The 24,966-nt window shown below is 38.7% G+C and overlaps 2 protein-coding genes and 1 long non-coding RNA gene across 7 annotated transcripts in view; 1 reads left to right on the plus strand and 2 right to left on the minus strand.

The window, feature by feature from the left end:
* LOC149575765 (uncharacterized) overlaps positions 1-1,800 on the minus strand; it is a 99,973-nt gene extending 98,173 nt beyond the window's left edge. The window contains exon 1 of the mRNA XM_089815552.1: positions 513-1,800. The gene's annotated coding sequence lies outside the window, so the exon portion shown is untranslated. The remainder of the gene's footprint in view (positions 1-512) is intronic.
* NSH3 (inosine-uridine preferring nucleoside hydrolase family protein) overlaps positions 1-24,966 on the minus strand; it is a 238,367-nt gene that overhangs the window by 133,158 nt on the left and 80,243 nt on the right. For both annotated transcript variants that reach the window (XM_089815550.1, XM_089815551.1), the window contains one exon: positions 13,770-14,081. In XM_089815550.1, coding sequence (XP_089671676.1) covers positions 13,770-13,943 — 174 coding nt within the window. In that variant the 5' untranslated portion in view covers positions 13,944-14,081. The remainder of the gene's footprint in view (positions 1-13,769; positions 14,082-24,966) is intronic.
* Positions 1-24,966, plus strand: part of LOC149575764 (uncharacterized) — a 197,121-nt gene that overhangs the window by 117,732 nt on the left and 54,423 nt on the right. The window lies entirely within an intron of this gene.

The raw sequence follows: 24,966 nt of genomic DNA on the forward strand, positions 1-24,966 counted from the left end.
AAAGGGCAGTGAGCTGTGGTGCACGGAGTGTAAGACCGACAGTCATACTAAAGGATCCTATCCAAAGAACCAATTCTGCGACATTTGTCAGATCATGGGCCATTCGACAAAGGAATGTCCCTTTAACATGAAGACCAAAGGATCTCCGTACGTACTTCTTACATAGGAGGCGTCCCCGTCAAGCAGTAGCAGAAATATCAATAATGTTGGTGCTACGTCGGGAGGATATAAGAATAATAGACGTGGGTAGAATAACAATAACAATGCAAACAATAACACTAACAATACCAGCAGAAGCCGAATCCAGTATGATGCTAACGGACGGTCGATCCTACAATGCCGTGCGTGTAACTTATGGAGGCACTTTGCTCGAGAATGTCCAACTGCAAATACACCCAAACTATTATGCAGATGGTGCAGACCTGGCGACCATGACGATGCCAAATGTCCAAAATCGGGAGTAAACTTGATCACTATTGGGACGGATGAAGAAGAGGTTTTGGCGATTACACAGAGGCAAGCAAAAGAGTACCCGGACCCAGCGGAGGAAAAGAGGAAATTTGGAGAAGCGCGGGCGGAGATTGGAAAGGCATCACAGGCGGAAACATCTCAGTTGAAGGACACCACCGACACTTCAGCAAGAAACTCCGCAGAAGAAAACATTGTACGGAAAATTTTGCAAACAGAGATACTTGTCAAGATAAATGATTTTCTTTTTACAATGCCCCAACTCCGATCCACTCTCACAAATATTGCACTAGTTCCGAGGATACCAAGAGAACAAGGAAGAGGGAAGGAAAGTGATGCAGGAGGAGAAGACCAAATGTTGCTAGCTCTCACATCCGGCTGGCATCTGGCAGTTGTCGAGATGGGGATCCTCGGACATGTTCTCGCAGACACAATAGTCGATGGTGGGTCCGGCATAAATGTCTTACCCAAGGAGATTTGGAAGAAGCTGGAGCAGCCGACATTGTGGCCCCCTACATTTCAGTTGCTCACAGCGAACCAGCACGGCATTAAACCTCTAGGCTTACTGATGGCACAGCCGATAACGATTGGCACACAACTGTTCCTACTGGACTTTGTCGTGATCTCGTTAAAGAGAAAAGGATATGATGCCATCCTTGGCCACGGATGGCTTATTCAAACGAGAGTCAGACACGACTGGAAGAACACCTTGTCACTCGAAAGTAAAGGCCAGCGATTTGTCATCGATTTGCACACCCAAATGGTTGGGGAAGAAGCCTTGTCATCAGATTCCGAAGAAGAGGAGGATGAAGGCAGACAACGTATGGAACCGGATCAGGAGGGAGTCTTGCCGATTTGGATTCGGTCAACGGTCTCTACCACTGGCAAATAGAGGACTACAAACTATTCCAGAGCTGCAATGTACTGACAATTAAAGAAGGTCCAAGGGGGGGTGAATTTTCAAAGGAGTTCACTAAGGTAAACGAGGGGGATGCACTGTTGGATGTTACACCCGCTCATGCATTCACTGAGGGGGAGCCCATCAAATAAAACGAAGCCACACTACAAACCATGAATTTGGGAGATGAGGCCAATGAGTCAACTTCGAAAAAAGTGGAGCTGCAGCAGAATGAATTAGAGAAGGAGATCGAGGTTACTGTGAAAACAGTGACAAAGCAAGAGCTCTCGGAGAAAATGGAGATCAACGAAATGGTGGAGAAAAAAATTGAGAATGAAGAAAGCAAGGGCAAGCGTAAGAAGAGTAAGAAAAGAAAGCGAGCGAACAAAGTAAAAGGAGAAATGAAGGAAATCACAGAGGAAGATAGAGAAGGGAAGAAAATACCACCGGAAGTAAAGAAGAAAACCACAATGGAAGGACATACGAAGAAAACCACAAAGGAAGAGGGAGAAGTAAAGAAAATCACACAGGGAGAAGACAACGAAGGTTGATGGAAAAGTAGAGAAGAAACCAGAGGATTATCGAAGAGCGAGCGGAGTTTGCCCAGACAGGGGTCTCGTAGATTGTTCCGCGGGAACCTTTTCCGCGGGCTGTGTCTCCGCGGGAAGTCTTTTGTTCCTCGCAGCCTGCCTTTATCTCCAGGGGACTTTTGTTGTGCGGATGGCTTTCTATTTTCCGTGCATTGCATCTTGGTGTCCGCGGGCTCATCTTGTTCATTGGCGGCTTCACTTTTCCAACCTCGGCGTAGTGCGGCTTTTCCCTGTCTTCCGCAAATTGAACTCCACGGCTCCCTCTCCTTCCGCGGACTTGGTTCCTCCGCAGGTGACTGTTTTTGGCTGCGGTTTGAATTTTTGTGATGGCGGCTTTAATTGTTTCTGCGGACGCATGCCCGTAGATACTGGGTGTCTTGCGGACGTTTGGTCGTGGACACTAAGTGTCTCGCGGACCGGACACTAGGTGTCTTGCAGACGTTTGGCCATGGACACTGAGTGTCTCGCAGACATTGGGTGTCCCGCAAACGCATGGTCGTGGACACTGAGTGACTCGAGGACACCTATGCCCTGCGGGAAGATTTCAGCGGACTGGTTTAGATCTCCGTGGGCTGTGCTTTACTTTTCCGCGAGAAGTGTTTTCAATATCCTCGGGAGGTGCTTTAGTCTTCCACGGGCTATGACTTATTTTTATGAAGTTTTCATGGTGATGCAATGACGACACTGATCTTCAACTTTGAAGGTGAAACCATCAGAGCAATTGGGAGTGATAGACAGACAGAGCAGGTAAGAGCTAAAATTTATAAAAAAAAGACAAATTGAAACAGTTTGGAATGAGTAACGCTTGATGCCAAAGGGAAGAGAAATACATAATCAAGTAGAAAACATAAGCGGTTGTCAGAAAGAGTGTTTGATCAAAAGAAAATTGCAAAAATGGTGTTTCATGTGGCTTCGAAAGTGCTATTTTGGTCTTGGTGGCGAGGGGTGCTGCCCCTTGACCCCGTTGGGGGCATTGCTTCCCAGACCCCTAGTCGTTGCGGTTATCAGTCGTGGAAAGTGTGACAAGTTGATGAGACCTGCAAATGCCACAGGCATGGAGTGTCTGTGTACCAGAGGCACTAGGAGTGGGTGTTGGACGTGACTCTGTCTTGGTGGATGCATAAAGAGCTCAGGAGGAGTTGATCATCCAGTTGAAGACAGTTCAGCGACACTTGGCTCAGGGTACCCAGAAGTTGGAAGCAGAGAAAGTGGCACGGGTTGCTATCAAGGTTAGCTTGATTAAGGATACAATATTGTGTTCACAGATGCTGTAGATGCAACACATTTTGGAGACCAGTTAGTGTATTTTGTTTTGTTAATTTGTCCTGGATATGTTGTAATTGTATTTTGTAATTGTCATCCTGAGATGACTTTTTCTTTTGGGGGGGATGATGTCATTGGTAGAAACTGTAGATGACAGGGTGTTGTCGTCGGTAAAGATTTTGTAGCCGACGGGTAGATTAGTATTGTTATGTAGCCAATGGACCCCTTCGAGAAGCTTCGGCGGAAAGTATTTATACCCCTTCTGGGATCATTGTAAATCATCTGAAAAAGCATAATGTAATGTTCTGGCATGTGCGAATAATATACGGAGTTTTTTTGTTCGTGTTTCCATTGTCTGTATGCATTGATTTATTTTAACCGTACAGTAAACAAGGAGATCTGCAAGTAGCTGCAAACTGCTTCTAGAGAGGGGTATGACATTCAGAAAGAGGATTTCGTACGATGTTTTTAGTGAAGGTGCAGGAAAGCCGTATAGCATACAGGAAGAAGAGTGAGAGGGCTAGCATTCGTACACAAGCCAGGAGGGAATTTTTACAGCTATACGGCCAAGTAACTGACCTTATGGTTTTATTTTCAGCAAATTCGTAAAGGCATAGTATGCAATCAGCCGGTAAGAGGGCTTGGAGAAAACAACTAGATCAGGATTCAGCTATGAACCAAGATGTGCAGGCAGACCTTCTCAGGCACAACCATGCGGAAAGGACAAGGGCAAGTAGAGGGCAAAAGTGTAGAATCAGCCGGATATGCAAACAACGCCACAGACTGTCATTTTTGAAGGGTTGAATGGATGGGACTGCAGGAAATGGTGGGATGAAAATCCGGATACTCACCTGGTTAAAGCAAGCATCAGAAAGGCGCAGGTGGAGTGGGCTATCCGGATGCCACTTTTTTGTATTCGAGACTTTGAGGGCGTCTTGCGTCCTATGATTGAGGCTTATGACAAGCATTCTCGAAAGTGTTCAATTCTAGATTTGGGGTATGACGTAGTTTCATTTCGACCAGCCGACTTTACTAGAGTGTTCGGCATTCCTGGAGCAGCACAAGGAGGGAAGAAAATTGACAATAAGCCACAAAAGATGGATAGGGAAAGAAAGTTACAGCTGGTACAGTTGGTGTGTAATGACCAGGTGCAGCAACAGGTAGATACCCTTATTGGCATTTCGAAGGGAAGAGGGTTGCGGAAGTCTGACATTAGAGATGGCCATTGGAAGTGCCTGATGGATATGGTAAAAAGTAGGCTTACAGGATCCAGCACGGCGTCCGACATTTCCTTTCCGTTGGTCAATATGATGAACAGGAAGGTGTACGACTAGGCTTCTCTGTTAGCCACGCGTATGAATGAGTTCATGACCCTGCAGCACAAAACATTCTATATGCCGCACTACGTCATTGGACTTTTTCTAGAAGCTACGGCGAGGACGATACCCATGAGCAGCTGGAAATTAAGCCAAGTTCGGCGGTACCTAGCGAGCCTCCGGTAATGCAATGGAAGCATTTCGATTCACCTACAGGACAGAAGGGCGTGGGCAAGAAGAGGGCACGACAGGAGATGGAGGAATCGAGCAACACAGAAATCTTGCGAGGAGCATGACTCGGAGGGTATGGAGGTGGAGCAGGATGAGAAGGAAGATGATGAGGAAGGCAGAGTAGTTTCAGCAGTCCCACTTCGCTTTCTGCGGCAGTTGACGACTGCGCTAGTAACAACTACGCCATCAGTTCCGTTATTTTTAGCCCCACATATGCACACCATGGCGGATGTTCACATCCCGAGGTTTGGACAGTTTCAACATCCAGTGGTGATGACCCTAGTAACTCTTAATCCTAGATCACGGCTAGCAGTAGCAGGATTAGTTCCACACTCGGTACCGGTCTAGACTTCAGTAAGCCGGAGGACAACATCACCAACAGGCACGCCTATGGGTACGCAACCTACGAGATCACAACCTCAGCCAACAGTTCAAGAACTGACTCTCGTGCCTGTTGCAGAAAGTTTGCCTCAGCCTCCTCCTGTAGTAGAGCCGGTAGCAGAGGGAGGAGTCAGACAGGGGGGCACACAGGAGCAGGTTCGACTAGAAGTGATTGGGACAGATGTAGTAGTCAATAGTCACCATAGTGGACACTCTGTTAGATGAGGATCAGGATGCTGATTTCAGTATTCCAGAAGTGAAATCCCAAGTGCCAACAGGGGAACGGATGAGTACAGCGAGTCGGGCGAGTGAGTACTTGAGGCGACGACTACTTGCCCCTGTTGCCAAAGGTCCTTCCATTTAGTCTCCTATGAGAGAGAACACGTAGTTGGAAGCCATTTGGTCGAACAGCGAGGTAGTCGAGGTACTGGCATCACCAAGGGTGGAGGATCAAAGTCCAGCAGCAACAGCAGAGAAAGTAGATGAAGGGGTACAGGTGTCGGACCCTCTACCTGTGGCGGAGGAGAAGGATAAGGATGTTCATTCTCGCCTTGCTATCATCATAGAGCATAGCAAGTTCTTGGCAGAGTTGGTGCTTACAGACAGAAGACGGGCAAAGGCTGGGCAGGAAGCTCGGGAGACGGCCATGAAGGCTCGGGAGGAGATGGTCGACCGACTTGCCACCCAACAGAGTGCGTGGGAAGCAGAGCGCTCAGCACTGTTAGCACAGCTCGAGGAAAGTGCACGAGGGAAGCAGCAAGTGGAACAGCAGCTAGCAGCAGCGAAGCAACAGTTGGTAGAAGCTCTTCAACAGAAGGACTCAGCGAAGAAGGCTCATGATAAAAAAGAAGCTAAGTGTCAGGAGGTTGCATTGATGCTAAAGGAGGTAGTGGAAGAGAACTCTCAGATAAGAGTTGATTTGAAGGTCCAGACAGATCAAGTGTATCAGCTTCGACGCAGCCGGTCTTCACAGTCGGAGACACAGCCTTCTAGTTCATGATGTATAAGCCCATGTTGTTTTTGTTGTTTTAGTTATTGAGTTTTGTTGTGTTGTCATCCGAAGACGACTTTTCTTTTTTGGGGGGGATGATGTCATCAGTAAATATGGTATCAGGATGTATGCCGTCAGTATCAAGATGTATGTCATCGGCATCGGCTGACAGGGTGTGTATCGGGATGTATGTCGTCAGTATCAGGAAGGTTCTACGTTAGTATCGGGAAAGTTCTTACTGTGTAGCCGACATGTTGTATGTAGCTGACGGACAGCTTCGAGAAGGTTCCTCGAGATGTATATACCCCCCTCTGGGATCATTGTAATCATCTTATCATCTGGATGTAACGTCTTTGGCATATGCGAATAATACAATAGTTCTACTATTCTTAATGTTGTTCTGATTTCTTTACCCAGTACAGTAAACATGGATTATAGATGTTATTTTTTGCTTTGTTGTATATTGTATGGTCTCCAATAAGTGCCTCAAGCTTCATATGAGGAGATGGGTAGCTTCTTTATTGTTTTTTATTTCACGCACTTCTATTTCAATCCTGAGGTTTACACTTAAAACATGGAGAAGAACTTTTTATCCTAGTGGTATATGTGGAAGATTTTATTCCCACAGGGAGTTCCACTTCCATGATCTAGAGTGTCTAGTGAGCATTGATTGAGTGATTTGATATGACTAATTTTGTTGTTTTACATTTCTTCCTTGAACTTCAAGTACACTAGACTTCTAAGGGGATTTTTAATTTGTTATAGAAGTAGGTTTGTGATTTTCTTCAAAAATTTGGCATGAGTGGTCTTAAACCTACCCCACCATTTCAATTAGTTGTTGTATTGCACCAATTACATTGCTCCACAAATTAGAGTGTTGTGCCTCATGAACCATTCATTAGAAAGCCCCTTAAGCACATCAGTTGATAAGCAAGAGATATTTTCCACAACTCAAATTGTGATATTTCTATCAGGATTCGACTATGTAGTTTTATTGAGTCAAACTAATTGACTAATGTTTCATTAGTAGCGGTTCACAAGAACCCATCTCTCATGAGAATGAATGGAACACTTGGCACTCAAAGTATCTATGTGATGCTCATAGAGGTAAAGCACTAGGACTTCCCAGGAGGTCACCCATCCCAATGCTACTCCAACTCGAGTGCACTTAACTACGGAGTTTCCTTCATGGTTAAACCCACTCTGATTGCAACCCCATTTGCGAAACCTTCTGCTAGTGTTGTGCCTTATGAACCATTCATTAGAAATCCCCTTAAGCTCCTCAATTGATAAGTAGGAGATGTTTTCCACAGCAAGTCAAATTGTAATATTTCTATTAGGATTCAAGTATGTAATTTTTTTGAGTTCCAAGAGGTGGTGAAGGTGCAGACTCTACTTGTGGTCATTTGTAGGAACAAATTCTAGAAATGTTTGGTGTTTACCCTCTAGGAAGGGCTTGAGACGGAGCTGGCTACATTTCCTTCATGTGAAGAGATTCCTCATGGAAGTAAAAAGATCTGCTTCAATTATAGTAGCAAGTATGATAGCATGAAGATAGTGGATTGATGTAGTGACGTAATTTAATTAATTAATTAAATGGTCCTAGAATTTAAATAATATAAAAAGGACCTTTAATTAAATTATTTAATTAATATATAAAGAGGGGTTCAATTAAAAAATTAATAAAATATTATCAGCGCGTCTCATATTGTAATCCTTGAGAAGCTTCAAGGCATTTATAAGGAGTTGGTTGGGCACTGTAAAGATCATGAATTGGATTTGACTCTTCTTTGTATTTCTGAAAGCTAGAGGTTGATGGAGTTCATGTGCAGTTTTTGAGGTGGAAGATCCTCCCTACTTTTCTTTCCATAGTTTCGGTGGTTCAGCACCACCCTAGTCTATTGTTGGAAATATCATTCTGATATTTCATTTATGAGAGAAATTTGTTAATTGTCTTCATTTGGAGACAAATCTATAATCCCTCGAATCTTGTTCAAAGCCTTTGTAAGTTGAAGTGTTATCCTTATTTAATCTAAATTGCTCTAGCATCATTGCCATTCTTGGCGACAATCTATCCAGTGTTTATTTTCGCATGTTATCTATATCTAGATTTAAACTATATAAGTATATTAGTAGACGACAACTTGTATCAAGTGTGTGAAGCCGAAGGCACTCTACCCTATGCAGCCCATGCCAACCATAAGCACTCGAGAAGGAGAAGTGTGGCACCTTGGTCTATCGCTCCAACCCACCACATCATACGCCCTCACTTAGCATCTATACAACCTACCCATCAATGTATGATTGGCCCTTTCCTTAGCACAGTATGGTATCCACTTCCCCACTACCCTACTACCTCCCCACCGTTTAAACACCTCCACCTGCTACCTTACCATACAACATACCCTCCTCCATATTTTGTGCAACCCTATAATAACCTCTAGCCGGTTATAACTTAAAAACACACTACAATTCAGTCTGCTTTCAATTCATCATACACTTGGCAAGAAAAAATCACAAACCAATGCAAAGAGTCCAACTGGATAACCCACTGCAAAAAAATCTTTTCCCAAATCTATCATATAATGCAGCCTTTGAAATCTATGATAATTGTGTACATTAAAATTCTGATATGTAATTCTGAAACATTAACTCCACTAACTATGATGATAGATGGGAAAACATATATATATTTCCCTTGTTCTTGTGTTTAGCGCTTCTGGAATTCTTGGACTTTGAAATCTAAATAATTCAAACCAAATTGATGAAAACAATTGTTGAACTGAACTAATCACTAACAAGAGTCCAATTGAGCTATTAAATGATGCAATCAAAACAGGAAATTATATGGAAAATAATTAAAACCTAGAACTTGTTGTCCTGCATTTTGTCAGCACAAAATGTGGGTAACAATACGAAACTTTTTCAAGCTTAGTTTCGCATTTCTCTTAGTTTAGTTCGTTATTTAATTGGTTAGTATTGATCAACCAATCAGTATCAATTGATATAATGAATCATTTTACTGAAGGCCTTCGTTAAGTCGTTTTTGTTTTGCTTTCTGTCGAGCCTTTGCTTAATTTTTGAAGCCTTCATAGTCCGTTCTTTGTTTTTGAGTTTTTGTTTGCTTGTTTTTAGTCTTTTAGATTTGCTCATGTCATGCCCTTCGATTTCCTCTTCGATTCGATCTAACCTAAGGGTCAATCGGAGTTGTCAATCAAGAGATATGGTCATTTTAGTGCTTCAAAAGTGGACATTTTAGGTGCAACATCACAAATTTAAAAAATGATGTTATATTTTCATTTTGACATTCACTTTTTCAAAAATATAACATTTATTCACTTTTTGTTATGTTTTGAAATTACTTTATCTTTTAAATTATAACTTAAAGTGACTATAGTGCACTTTATGTTATAATTTTAAGTTGAGTTACTTTTTAATTTTTCACTTAAAGTGACTATAGAACTATATAGTTACATTTTTTATTTTTTATTTTAAAATCAAATACTTATATAAATGTCACTTTAACTTAATGTTTATGAATTATATTGATTAATATGATGCATAAATGTTATTTTTGACCCATATTGTTGACATTTTTATAAAAATAAGTGAAATACATAACTTAAAATCCTCAAAGTGGACATTTTATGTGCATATGCATATAAAAAACTATGAAAAGTGGAAACATGCTATTGCACATAAAAACTCATTTTGAGGATATTTTTCATGCCATTGCATCAAAAGCTTGTTGAAGTGGACCTTTTTGATGCAATGACATGAAAAGTTGAGTTTTTGTGCTTATGCATCAAAAAGGTGAGACATGTTTTAAAACATGTGACTCCAAAAGGTCCAATTTTAGAGCCTTGCACATTTTAAAATATGCAATGAGCTTCAAAAAGTGAGATTATGTCTCAAGACATATTTTAAAACATGCAATGGACTCTAAAAAATCCGATTTTGCCTTCCAACATGTTTTAAAATATGCAATGAACATAAAAATGTCCTATTGTGTGAAAAAAACATATTCTTGCTCCAAAAACCTCCAATTTTGATCATAACTTTTGATTTTCTTCATGGATTTGGATGAAATCACTTGCATTCAAAACGTTTTGGAGAGGTGATCATTTTGACCTCATCAAAAATCAGTTTATTGCACCCAAAAACGTGTTTAAAACTTCCAATCTAGGGCACGAGTCTGCATAAAACTCCATAAACCTTCAAATTTGGAAAACGTTTTTGCTTGGAGACAAGTCATTTTGGCCTTATTAGTTGTTTACATTGCATTGTGATACACATTTTCAACTTTAAAAGCTAAAAACGAATTCATTTCAAGTCTTTTATGAATCACGTTTTTGCTGGAAATGCCCAGAAAATTGGGGTTTTAATCCACTTTTATGCATTTTGAAGCCACTTTTTTGCATTTTGATCCATGTATATGCATTTAGAGGAGTCATTTTTGCATTCATGAGTCAAAAATGACTCAAAAACATGCATTTTTTGGCCACATTTTTGCAAAAAGGGCCCAGATTTTTTCATTAAAAGGTTATGGTTTTTTTCAAAAAACTCAAAAATGCATTTCCAGCCCATACCTTTGATCAAGAGGGATTGTTTTTGAGTTTTAAATGCATGATATTGTCTTTAAAGACCATTTATTTGTCACTTTCATGTCAAATTCGACCATTGAATGTTCATTACATGCAAGTGTGGAAAAAGTCAAAAAAATGTTTGAAAATCCAGATTTAAGGGAGAATTTGTCTTAAGTCTATAAAACTTGCTATTTTGGCTCTTTCTCCTTCATTTTTGGCACTTAATTTTCATGCAAGTGGACTCTTTCTTTCTTGCTATTTAATTTGTGCTTATCTTGCTATTTTCATGCATATTTTAGCTTGAAATTGCCCATTTGTCCATATATATGCCATGAAAAGTGCACTTTGCCTATATAAAGGAGTGCCCTCTCATTGTAAAAATCATCTTTTGTTGTATGCGAGAAAGTTTTGCCACATTTGTGCAAGCATAACTTTGATTGTGTAGTATGAATTTGGGAGAAAAGTGAATAAAAGAAGCAATTGGATTTGAAACTTTGACTGAAAGCAATTGTGATAGAGCAAATTAGAAGCTTTGACTATAACTTGTGCCTATTTTCTTGATTCATGTTATTATTGTGTGTTCAATAAAAAAGCACAGAAAAGAGTTAAGAAACAATTGAAGCCCAAGCTTTGACCAGGAACAATTGTGAAAACAAATAGCTAGAAGCTTTGTCTGTAGCTTGTATTTTCGTCTTAATTCGCAAAATAGTTAAATTGTTCTTACTTTTAGGAGTCTTTGTGCCCTAATTGTAAAGTTTTTACCATATAGAAGTACGAACGGACTTACAGCCAAACTGGTACATTTTGGCTAACCTTTGAGTTAGTTAAAGTTTATCAGTATCACTGTTTCCAACTCTTGATAGAAGTGTAGTTAGAGATTCAACTTGCCCATTATTCGCTCTACGATTTCTTGGAAGTTAAGAAAAAAGGATACTAGTAACACCTTGTTTATAAAATCTCTCAACTTCTTGCTTACCTTGAGTTGATCCAAGGAATGGTGAGAAGGGGGAGCCTTCCCTTTAAGGTAGGAGAGACTCTATCTCATACGCTGTGGCTGGTCATCCTATTTTGTGACTGGATTTTTACCCCAAAACTGTCGGTTGCAAAATATCCACCCAACAGAACTGTTCCAAATGATATGATAATCTTGATTTTTTATAACTGAACAGCACTTTGGAAATTATCCAGATCCAATCGCAATCTGGAAATGTAGATTCCTTTCTTACAAACGCAGCCCCCAATGGATTCCAGTGATCCACCAATTTAATTGCAGCCTCTGTGTTAATTTGCAGGTCCAGAATTTGCAAGAGAGATCACACCCAAACACAAGATCTTGAACACTGTTGACAGTCCTTGATCAGGTGTCCAAAACAGGATATTCTTTAGTCCCAACTATTGAGTGAATGTACACCAATAGAATGAATTAATGGAGCTAATAAATGCAGACTGTATAACCACTATACTGCAGATATAATAACTATCACCTTCCGCAAATTAGTGCCCTCCAAATCACAGTAGACACCAAAGAAAGAAACTCACCAATTCTCAGAATTTAATTACTTCAATTCCACCAGAATGAAAACTTCTTCCAAGCAACAGTAGCAACAAAATGAAAGATGCAATACATAAAAATTTGATCCACAATAACTCAGCTGTAGGATCAATGCAAAATTCAAACTCCAAACCCTTATACCTCAGCAAGGACACAAAATCCACAAACTCAGAATTGACACAAAGACAACAAAAGAAAATAGATAATCAAATAACCGGATACTTTTTCCAATGACATGAGCTCATATTTATAATCCCTTGTTGGCAAAAGTTTCCCAAAAGAATTCAACTCCTGAAACTTTCCAACTCAACTCTTTTAGTAATATCTCTTAATGACATTATCATAATAAAATATTATTATTATAATAATGCAACTTTAATAACTAATTAATAAATAAGAGCTCATGCAATTAATAACCACATCTACTATAGGTGACGGCTAACTACCAAAGCCACCCACTACACTACCAAAAATGGCAACTACCACAAAAAGGACTTTCTAAAAATAGTAAGTCCACAACTAATACCCCCTAATCACCCTGTTAGCTCACAGGGGTCACTATGATGCGCTAAATTCATTAACTATGTAGACTCATCAAAAATGGGGACATTACAAACCCAAACAAATCCCATACCTATAACGTACAACATTTAGTGAGTTGTTAACGTACACCATTCTTCCTACAGCCATCGTATGATGTACAACCTTCCCTGCTCCAACATTGTATGACCATCAAGAACTCGGGCCATTGCAGATCGTACAAATCATTTTGTTTCCTTGAATCCAACAGGAACATTACAAATGATAATTTTGGAAACTTAAAAATTTGATTCAAATGCAGAGAGAGAGAGAGATCTCATGACTAGAAGAAAGGATATGTCATCCAACTTCACTCATGTTAAAATGTTAGGTACAAGATAGTTGTGAATTATATCAAAAAGAGAATTTCCTATCTTTTTGCTCCAAGGCAATGAACCTCTTTTATATAGTGTCTTTGCAGGACTATGGGTTATAGTTTAGCATCAACCACTTCAAAATGAATGTAGATATACCTAAAGTGAATTTTAAATGTGTTGTATGTGTCTTGACTCTCCACTGTGTTGATAGCTAACTAAGATTTCTTGCATCAAAAGGGGATTTAGTTGTACATTTTCTCTTGTAAAAGCATCAGTGCTTCAAAAGTGAGCATTATCTATGCCATTCTCAATGCAGAACTCATCAATAATCTCTAAAGTATATGCACTAGGGTGACTCAAGGTATTCACTTGCAATAGGCCCAGTTAAGAATCTTACTTGTTTAATACCGACCCTGTGATAGCTCTGAACTGTGTTAGCATTTAGTTATCTTCAGCACAAAATATACACCTCATAGTATTTCGATCTATCAAAATATGTGCAATATTTTTTTCTTATGGATGCAACAAAAATGGCACACACATATTCAGGCTACTGATATAGACAATATGTATTTATAGAAAAGGAAAACAGATTACCTTCAAATTGAACTCTGACCGGTTCTGCTTTAGAAGATAGAGAATTGCAAAGAAGTCATCTGTATCAATATCTGAGTCCAAAAGGATTTGATGTGGCACTCCATTCAGTGGATAAATATAATATAGGAAAACTAACAGAAATGTTTGAACAAGAGCAGTTGTGCATGGCCTCATCTTGATCCTCTATAGGTCCTTCTCTCTGAGATAATTTATAAATCTGACTCCTAGTGGCCGAGCTGAATATTTTCAATGGCAGCTAACTCATACATAAAGTCTGATTTGTGATTCAACATGTTCTCCGATTATACAAACCTGCCAGTAAATAGAAACAAGATTACTTCGAAGTAAATTTGCAAAGATAGTTCCATGAAACAAAAAAAGAAAGAAACAGATGTCCTGATATAGTATGCATCCAAAAACTTAAATGATTTTGTCTACACAGTTACCAAAAAACTAGAGTCATTTAATAGCAGTATGATGTGCCATCCTTTGGTAAGAATATGATTAGAATCTAGAGAAATTTAGTTTGCATTCATAACAATGATTTTGATATCATGACTCTCAAATCATTCCAAAAAGTACACCTGTTATTGATACACATCACAAAGCTATAAAATTTGCTGTAAGTACCAATGAAGAAATATGCACGCAACTGACCAGGACTTTACCAGAGCAAGCCAAATGGTGTAGAATATTGCACGAAATGGTTAGATTATGAATGATATTTCTCTCTGAGAAAACAAGAAGTGATGATCAGTAGTCTTCTGACCAAGCAACCATTGTCATAATAGAGATGGTTTAGCATGCAGTGCTTAAAAAGTCTTAGAAATTTTAATCTATCTTGTCGTCGTGGAATTTTCTCTTGATTCTTTCACCAAGGATGCTATTATTTCCCATTGGTTCAAAGATAATTAAACAGACGCGTGCAAGAGCTGCCTAGGCTCACCAAATTTATCCCACTAAAACAGAACTCCTTAATGATTGTGTCTTTTAATGAGTTTTCCTCATTTGGTGGATGTAATCCCAACGCTTCTTCCTAAAATGGTGATAGAATCACCCAATTATGCTGAAAAGGACCTAAAGGCAATTGTAGTGTTCAGATGAGCAAAATAAAAAGGCTTGCATCTTAAGAAAAATGTCTTCCTAAGAGATTGAAACAAAACTCCAAAAGTCATGAAACATATAAACAGCAGAAAAAATGGAAAGCAAAAGCATAAGTTTAGACATTGAATACATCTAAACAGGCATGCTATTTGAAGATCAGACTATTTTTCAATACACACATTCAAAAATAAATGTATGATTTATAATCACAGGATCAAGATGTAGCCATGATATCAGATATAATCTGTACTAGAGGGGAAATTATTTTTGCCAAACTCTCGAGCCATAAACAATTATAGCCCAAACAGAATTCCTATACAAATATATTCCCAAAAATCTGCATACTGTACAGAAAAGTCCCAAGGTATCCAAGTTGCCACGAATAAAAAGGATAAGCATAAGATTAAGGGTCCATTTATCTTCAGTTTCTGTTATGTCATTATTTTCTGTCTTGGTTCATCATCTACCCAACCTGACAAAGAATCCTGAAGAAAATGATTGTTTTCAACAATCACTTTCTAATTTCTAGGTTGAACTTGCTGATTTTCATCTCATGATTAAAGTTCTTTATAAGGCAGAAATTCCCGAAGCCTCTTCCTCCATGTCCATTAAGGAGGGTTTCAGATCTGATCTGCATCAAGCTGTAGGTGTTTGGCAAAACATTCAAACATCTGATAACAGAAACTATGCACAAGGGAGGCAAAAATCACTTAGGAATTAGAACAACAGAAGATGTATCGTGGGTATTGCTATATTATCTATTCAATAAACTCACTAGAATTTAGAAAACAATGCCTAGAGGTAGGGTTAAACGAAAAAATTATTTTGAAGGAAGAAACAACTCCAAATGGCAAATTGCTCTACTATGATATTCAAAACCAAATATTATACTTTTTATGCTACTTACATTGTAAAAAGCCTCTATATATAAATTCTAATCTAATAATCCTCAAACATGGTAGAACATTAAGCTATACATTAAACCGGTCAATTACATAATATAGCTTATTCCACAAGCTTCCCATTTGAATAATACAATTAACATGGGTTACACATACTACAAGCCAACTAATTCATAATCTCATCCACACCATAAAATCATGTGCCCAAGTAGGTAACCTTGTATCTTTCTAAAATGTTTTATCCTCCAACACGACAAGAAAAATAATATATATATTTTTTAAATTAATGAAACCAGTGTCTTAATCAACTATCCATCCATATGAGATTCTATTCACATGCATCTAAGTTACCATGTCTTTTGCCCCAAGCCCTGGTGTCAGTCCAATTTGAACCAGGTACAAGTCCTAGTTCGATTCGACTTTGGGTTCGGCCAGGGTTCACTCCCAAGCAAACTGATTAGTCTTGGATGAACCAAGGTGTACTTGGGTGGATTTATGGTGAACCAGAACAGACAAGTGCAAAATGTAATGTTCCCATCATAAAATAAATAAATAATCAAAGCATTTTTTATGGGCCAATTGATTTAGTATATCTCGGACCCATTTTTATTTTAATTGTTTCTATAGGTGTTGTCATCGGCAATCTTTGTAAACCCTCGGGAGCTCCTCTAAATGGTATTTAAGCATGGCATGTAGGTAGTAGTTGTCATGGGATTTGGATTATTTTATTAGATGTGAATTCCTGTTGGAGTTTTGTATTGTTCGCCATTTCGGAAGCGAGAGATCTTCCCTACTTGGCTCTTACGGTTTCGGTGGTAATCAACCCTCACCCCATTCCATCCATTATATTTCTTTGCTTAGGATCTGGCAAGTCTAAAACACCATTTTTGGTCTAGAATATATATATATTTGTGATTATCTCAATATATTCTGGTGTCGGTTAAAAAGATATATCATAGATCTAATATTGGGAAGAGAAAAATAGAGAGGAAATAGGTGGCGGGCGGTCTACAACTTCGTACCTTGGCCTGTACAGCTTTGCTGGCTTGCCCTGTTAACTGTGTGCAGTCTCGTGTCGTCCTAAGCGAGAGTGTGTATTCTTTCATGTTTTTTTATTGCTTTGGATTCGGCATGTGTTTTAACCTGTGCTTTTTCTTTGGTGTGTGCCCTAGCTTGGTTTTTTTTGTGGTCTTTTATTTTTGCCAATTTGAGGTGGCTGCTCGACCCCCTTTTGGCTTGCGCGTGTGACCAAAGTTGATGGAGGGTAATGGAGAGGAGGCAACAAGCGAACCTCCATGAGAGCTTGCGTGCGAAAATAATGAGAGTGCGAGGGGGGAGAAGGGCTCAAGTGTTTCAAAATTTGTTGGCAATGATGGAGGGGAGAGGGTTTGCAATGGCATTATGGATAATGGTGGCCTGGATAGCAAGACTGAGAAGCCTTCATATAAGGCAGTGCTTACGGAGGATTCAATGCCTAATTGCCCTACAACTGCTTGGTTTGACAGTAGGTTTGATAATTTTGCTGTTGTTAAGGGCTCTGATGGAGATGGAAGATCCGCAACCCATGGAGAGAGGTGAGATGTAGGTAGAGATAGTGGAGTCGAACAGGAACATGCTCGTGGAGATGGTAGGTGTCCTCCTAACGGTTTGAAATCTCTAACCTCGTCTCCCGATGAAGATATGGTTAAAGCCGTTAGAGCAAAGCAATGTAGGTTAAGAAATATTGCCATATTCTTTGTATGCTTGGATGCTAATGCTTTACCTTCTTGTAAATTTTTTGATGATTGGTTAAATGCGGTGTGGGGAAAGAAATTTGGTTTCCATGTTAATTTTTGCAGGATGATTCAAAGAGGGCTGTTTGTTATTTTTTTTTAAACCGATAATATGTAGGAAGGAATTTTAAAAAAGGGTTTTTGGAATGTTGGGCATTCTTTATTCAGAGCTTACCCTTGGTCTGTGAATGGTAATTTTGATGACATTATTAAGAAATCCACACCGAAATGGGTGGAAATTCTAGGATTACTCTCCCGCATTTAAATATGCATGCTCTTGTGGCTCTTGAACCGGGTGTGTGTTTCCCTGATATTATTTCTTTAAATCTTGAAGGTGAATGTTTTTTGTGGGAAATTTCTTTGGTGGGTAATTTACATGCATGTTTTCATTGTAAGCTTAATGGCCACTTTAAAAAGGATTGTCTAACCCGTAATTTGCCCTTTGAAAAGACTAGGGTGGATGTTGATAGCTCCAAGGATAACTCTCAGGAAAAAAATAATATGGAGAGAGAGTCAATGAATGATGGCTTGCCATCGACTACAAAAGGGCAATCGGAGGGAGGAATGTCTAATTAGGCCTTGCCGACCAAAAGCCCTTCTGAAGTCGATTCCTTGGATTGTGGTGGTTATATTTCATTAGATAACCCTTTGTATGACAAAGAGTTTGAAGTGATTTTGGCAGGTCAAGGCGGAAAGAGGCCCGGTGAGTCTCATCCCATGGCTCAAACTGGATTAACTACAGAGGTGGCGGAGATTAATATGGATGAGATCCTAGATTGAATGCTCAGCAACTTACTCTTAGGTCTATTAAGGAGAAGGCAAAAGATGGTATTGTCAAAGGTGGTATTCCTAAAGAGATAGGCTCTCCCTTGCTTGCAGCCAATAATACTGTTAGTGCAGAGGCAAGGGGCAGTTTCCCAAGGTCGTGAAAAAAAAGAAGAAAACATATGAGAAGAGGTCGATTTCAAGTAGTTTTGGTGGCTAGAATGATATCCCGAACTGTTTTAACAGATTTAATAAGGTTTCAAAGACTCCCGCTATACAACCCCATTCATGATGATAAGCATCCATAGTTGGAACGTCAAGGGTCTAGAGATGACTGATAGGAAGTATATTGTTAGGAAATGGTGTAATAAGTTAAGAGATAAAGATATTGTTTATTTACAAGAAATTAAAGTAGTCGGTTTTCAAGCTTCCTGTATTAATAAATTATTGTGGGATAAAGCTATTGGGTTTCATTCTGAGCATGAGAAAGGCAAAGGGGGAGTGGCAATGTTAGTGGGTCCCAAGTGGGATGATTCCATGGTACAGCATGGATGCTCAGGATGTCAAAGGGCACTCTAGGCGACCTTCAAAACTGGGAAGGACATCATTGGGATATGCAATATTTATGCTCCAAATGATTATAAAGAGAGAATTGTGTTATGGGAATGGTGCTCCTCTAATTTGCCAAAAGCATCTTGGATTTTTGTTGGGGATTTTAACATGATAGAGAAGGGCAGTGACAAACAAGGAGGACTGAAGCATCAATGGAAAGGTAATGAACACTTCTTTTGGTGTAAATTTAGAAGGTGTTTTAACTTATTTGATCCTTTGGAAAATAGTAGGGCAAGCTATAATGATATATGGTTTACATGGTGCAATAATCAAGGAGGGCAGAATAGAGTTTATTGCAGACTGGATAGAATATATTGTGATTCTTCGTATTTTTCATTTCTAGCTGAAGAAGGACATTCTCCTATTATTGTATCTCATGCGGCAATGTCTGATCATTCTCCTATCTCTGCAGAGATTATGATTAACAAGGATGATAATGTTGACATGAATAACAGCAAAAATAGGAGTTTTAAATTAAATACATCATTGTTAAAAGATCCTGATAATAAAGAGGCAATTAAGATGGTGACTTTTTCATCCAAACTTTGTAACCAGTCTGTTAGACCTATCGAGCAGTGGTGCCAGTTAGTAGAATCTTGGAAAAAAAATTATCAGATTATTGTGAAAAAATGTTGCCAAGAATAAACTTTAGAAGAAAATGATCTTCAATCCAAACTTACTAAGGCTGAATTTGAGCTTCAAAATTGTCCAGATGATCCAGTGTTGCTAAATGAATTGACATTCATCAAACACCAACTTGGTTCTCTGCATAGATACAAGATCCAAGGGCAAAGGATTAGGGCAAGGATGAATTGGCTGAAAGATGGATATGCAGGGTCTAAATATTTCTTTAATATTATAAGGGCTAAACACAAGGTAGAGAAAATTGAGAATATTCAAGTTGAAGGTAATAAGACTAATGATCCAAAGGTTATGAAAGATGCTTTTTACAGTTTCTACTTGGATTTGTTCTCCTCAGACTTTGATCAGGTTCAGCAGGATAAATTGAATGAGTGCTTGAAGATGATCCCTAAGAAGGTCTCTGGTATGGATAGTGATAAGTTGAGTAAAAGAATCTCTTTGGAAGAGATTCAAGAAGCTATTAAGGCTATGGCCAATGACAAAGCCCCAGGGATGGATGGACTGCCCATTGAATTCTATAAAGACAATATAGACTGGATTGGGGAAGAGCTTCTCTTGTTCTATAATGATGCTTTTGACAATGGCTCTTTGGGTAGTGATGTGAATAGAGGTATTATCAAGCTGCTCCCTAAAGCAGGAGATAAATCTTTGGTAAAAAATTGGAGACCCATTACCTTACTTAATTTATCCTATAAAATTATTGCTAAATTGTTGGCTAGAAGGATTGTAGATATCACTAAGAACATTGTTTCAGTTACTCAAATAGGGTTTATCAAAGGCAGATATATTTTGGAGAATCTCATCACCAGTTGGGAAGCCATGAACTGGGCTAAGAAGAGCAGTCAAGAGGTAGCTATGATTCTCCTTGACTTTGAGAAAGCATATGATAGGGTGGAGTGGCCATTTGTGCTTGGTATGTTGAAAGCCTTTGGTTTCCCATACTATTTTTGCAAATGGGTTGAGATTCTGTTCAAGGATGCTTCCACAGTTATAGAGATCAATGGGGAATTTTCTAAGCCTATTATTTTGCAGAGATCTATTAGACAAGGTTGTCCCATAGCACCCTCCTTATTTGTGATTGTTGCTGATGCTCTATTCTATGTTCTGAGAGATGTGTCTTTAGGGCACCCTATTAAGGGCATCACCCTTCCTAATGAAGAGGAATTGATTAATGCTCAGTTTGCAGAGGATACTTCTCTATTCTTGGAGCTCTCTGAAGATAATTTTGAAGTGGCTATGTACAAACTTAATTTCTTTTGCTCTGTATTTGGAGCCAAGGTAGTCCCTCATAAATCTGTTGTTATGAGATGGGAGGATGCCACTCCCAGCTGGTTATCTAAGTTGGGGTGGTGTTGGTCTAGCCCCAAAGTTATTAATAGGTACTTGGGTATTCCTTTCTCCCTGGATCCTTCTTTTGCAGATATGTGGGATTGGATGTTTAATAAGATTAATGGTAAACACCTGAAGTGGCAAACCCATTCCCTTTTTTTGTCAGGAAGGGTTCAAGTAGTTTAGAAGGTGCTTTCCTCTCATCATATCTTTTTTGCTTCAGCATGGCTGTTTACTAAGACCCAGCTCGGGATGCTTGAAAAGATTCTCAGAGACTTGTTATGGTCGGATGGTTTAGGGTCCAAAAAGTGACATTGTGTGAAGTGGGAGTGGTGTTGTCTGCCCAAGCAATTGGGGGGGTTGGGGATCAAGGACATTAAGGCCCAAGGTATTGCTCTAGCATCCAAATGGATTTTCAAAGCCTTTTGGGGTAATGAGCCTTGGAAGTTTCTGGTGAGAAATAATATTGAAAGGTCAGTTATTAAAAAAGGTAAGCAATGGGATAATATTCCTTTTTGGGACATTATTATGGGTGACTTCAAGATGAAAGTATTCGGATCTAAGGTATTCTCCTCTCTGTGGTTTGCATGGACACAAGTGAGGAAGCTTCTATCTTGTAGGAATGCCACTAGGGGTCCTCCTAAGTTTATTGTTACTGACAGATCAATCTGGTGGGGACTATATTTGAATAACAAACCTCTGGCTCTTACTCAAAGTTGTTCTGCTAAAAAATGGAATGAAAAAGGTATTTCGCTTATCAGAGATTTGATGGTAAATGACAAGTTTGGGTCATGGGATGAGATGTCTAAGGGGTTTGATATCCTAAAACTCAAAGGAAGACATATACTCTTTTGGAGAAAGTTTTATGTTTGGAGAAAGGTGGGAAATTTATAGACAGCAAATCTTTTATCAGAAATTTGAAATGGAATGATGGCACTAACATTGGTAATACTTCTGTTAAACAAATTTATGATATGTTTAAAAAGGATCAATCTATGTTACAGCGTCTAGTTGATTGTTGGGGTCTTAGCTGTCCTTTCTCAAACTAGCATTTTTTCTTTGATTATTTCTAGAAGGGTCCTTGTGAACCTAAGGTTATCCATTTTAGATGGTTGTTGTTGCTTAAGAAACTTGCTATACGGCTAGTGTTGTCTCTATCAGTGTTGAGCCTGTGATTTGCAATCTTTGTAATAAGCCTGAGAGTTTTGAACATGTCTTTTTTGAGTGTATATTTGCTTCTAAAATTTTGGCCATTTTTTTTGGATTTCCTATTGTTTGGAATAAGAAGGATAGTTTTTCTTGGTGTGAAATCTTGGCTGGTTATGTGAAAACCTTTGACCTTTTTCTTAATAGATTCTGGTTTGCTCTGACTAGTGCAGTGCTATGGCTTCTTTGGAAGGAAAGGAACAAGGAGATTTTTCAAAATGTGAGAAGGGCACCTACTGAGTTTAATCTTAAACTCACACATTTTTATATTATGTCACAGGTTTCTATTTCATTGGAGATTTCAAAGCCCAGATTTATGAAGTTGGTACATGAAGGGATGCTGTTAATCTACAAAGATGAAATCAAAGCAGCCCAATACATTGATAAGTATCAAAGTTTTCTTGCCCAGGCAAATATTGAAGAATTGAGCAAACTTATGGAGAAGTGGCATCTAGGCACCGATAAAGGGATTGTTCCATGTGGTGGAACTAATACAGTACATTGTTATGAGGCTGATCAGCATGATCATAGGTCTTAGGTTGTTTAAGTTTGCAGTCCATGTTTTGTATTTAAGTATTAAGGGGTATATACTTTGTTGGTGTTTGGGTGTCCATATTAGTTGATTAATTTTTGGTTACTCCTCCCTCCATTTTGTATAGGTGTTGAGGGTTGGATGTAGTTCTAAATCTCTAGTTGTATTGGCTACTGGTTGAACTTTTTTAATACAAAAAAATATATTCTAGTGTCACTTTGTACAGTTTCCTTTAAAGTTGTTAATTCATTTCTAGATAACTCAACATTGGTGAATCTGAAGAACAACACCATACTACCCTCTACAACAACCATACGGCCTTTGTTGACACACTTAACGATCAGCTCCAAGGCCTCTTTAGTACTCCGCTTTCGGCCTCTTCACATACCTTCAAAGCGTACACATTCACACTTGGCACATCGAGCTCTTCCCCTCACCATACGCTCCCCTATCTTGCCTCCACCGTACAACCACATTCAACCTCTCATCATACGGCCTCATACCCACTACCGTACAACTCAGTCACTCCTCCCTTTAGACTGTACACTGCCTTCAATTTGCTCCCTCCCTTTTGTACAACACCCTCCAACTACCTGACGGAGATGAAATAAGGTATACAGAGGAATCACGTCTTCAACTACAGGGATTGGAACATTACACAAAAAACAAGTTTTTTTGTAAAGATGTTGAGGGCGACGAAGTAAGCCTTTAGATTTGACTGCAGTGGCCCTCTCAAACCTTCGTGCAATGTTGATCATTTCTAGAAAATGAAAAAGATAATTCACAAAGCTTAAATAGGCCCATGTTATTTCTGATAACATTCCTATGGCCAAAGCTATTTTTGTATCTATAAACCTTAGTTGCAATTGTAACTTCACTAGCATTGATTTGGCTAAGCATCATGTCCAATAAATTTATATCAAGGAAAGGAGGAACATGCGCATGACAAGAAGGTTCAAGTTATGGAGATTCAAAAGTCACTATGGAGAAATATGTACAATTGCAACTAAGGTTTACAGATTACAAAAATAGCTTTGGCCATAGGAATGTTACTAGAAATAAGATGGCCAATTTTCTTCCTGTTCTTCCTTTTTTTTTCCCTTGATCAATTTATTATTTCCCTTCTTCCTATTTTCTTATTCTTTAATTGCATATGTTTCTTATTTTCCCATTTAGCTAATTATATTTCTTTCCAAGAATGCTTTTTTACTTAGGACTATATCACCAATTAATGTTTCACTTGCAAGCTTAAGACAAAATATTGATACATCTCAACAATAAAAAAGTTTGAGAATCCCTCACTTTAAAGTAAAGCCAGACTTACAATTTTGTCATCATCTTTACAAAACCTAGTTATTCTCATTAGTTTTCATTAATCACGTTGTATAAAAATTAGGATTCCACAATCAATAACATCCTTGAATCACAGTCTTTCCAAAAATTTGAATAAAAACATGTATATAGGTAGTTTTAAAAATATCCTTCACAGTGCAAAGCATCAAATTCATTATTGATTTTCTTTCCCAAAATCTCAATTGGAAGAATGAAGGCACGAAGTTTAAAAGGATTGGATGGAACACTTCTATGAATGTATGCTTGTGTTATATTCTTGTATGAGAAAATTCTATTGGTGGTTATAATTTATGTTGTTACTTTTTGGACACGACTTGTGTGAGTTTTTTGAAAGAAAGAAGTGTGGAATACACATCCTACACTAATCTATCAAAGAAGGTATGTTCAAATATGTTAAATCTTTGCAATTACAAAGGAAGGAAACAAAACAATATACCATTACATAATGACTTAAGAGGGGAAAACTTTTCCAAGAGAAAATCCCCACACTCTAAAGCAACTGTTCTTCAATAATCAAAAGTTACAATACATTTGCAAAGTCTATTAGTTTGCATGAGCATCACCAACCAAACTTTTGCAGTGATTTTGGCAACACAACAATAGCTATAACTCACTATCAATAAACCTCCACCTCAAGCACCCAAATCCCTAGTCAATATCCAACAACCGAATTCCAAGATCCATAGGTTGAGAAAAATATTCCTTCAACCTATCATAAGCTTGTCATAATCCACTCACTAGTTTGGGTTCTCCATTATCTCCATCTAGAAATGCCTTGTGACAAGTCATAACATGTTTTGTAAGTTGGTCAATAAGTGTAACCCCAAATTGTAGCTCTGTTATGTGTTCTCAATGCTTTTTCATTTCCAATGGGTGACACCCAACTTCTAAAGGCCGTAACTTCTGTTTTGCGAGGACATTACTACTCCTTTTTTGAACTTGTATATTTTGAAGAGGTCTATGTATAGAACAAACACAAA

Source organism: Cupressus sempervirens, chromosome 2, assembly GCF_028749045.1.
Source record: "Cupressus sempervirens isolate cs-2001-9-10 chromosome 2, ASM2874904v1, whole genome shotgun sequence".
NCBI classification, from domain to species: Eukaryota; Viridiplantae; Streptophyta; class Pinopsida; order Cupressales; family Cupressaceae; genus Cupressus; species Cupressus sempervirens.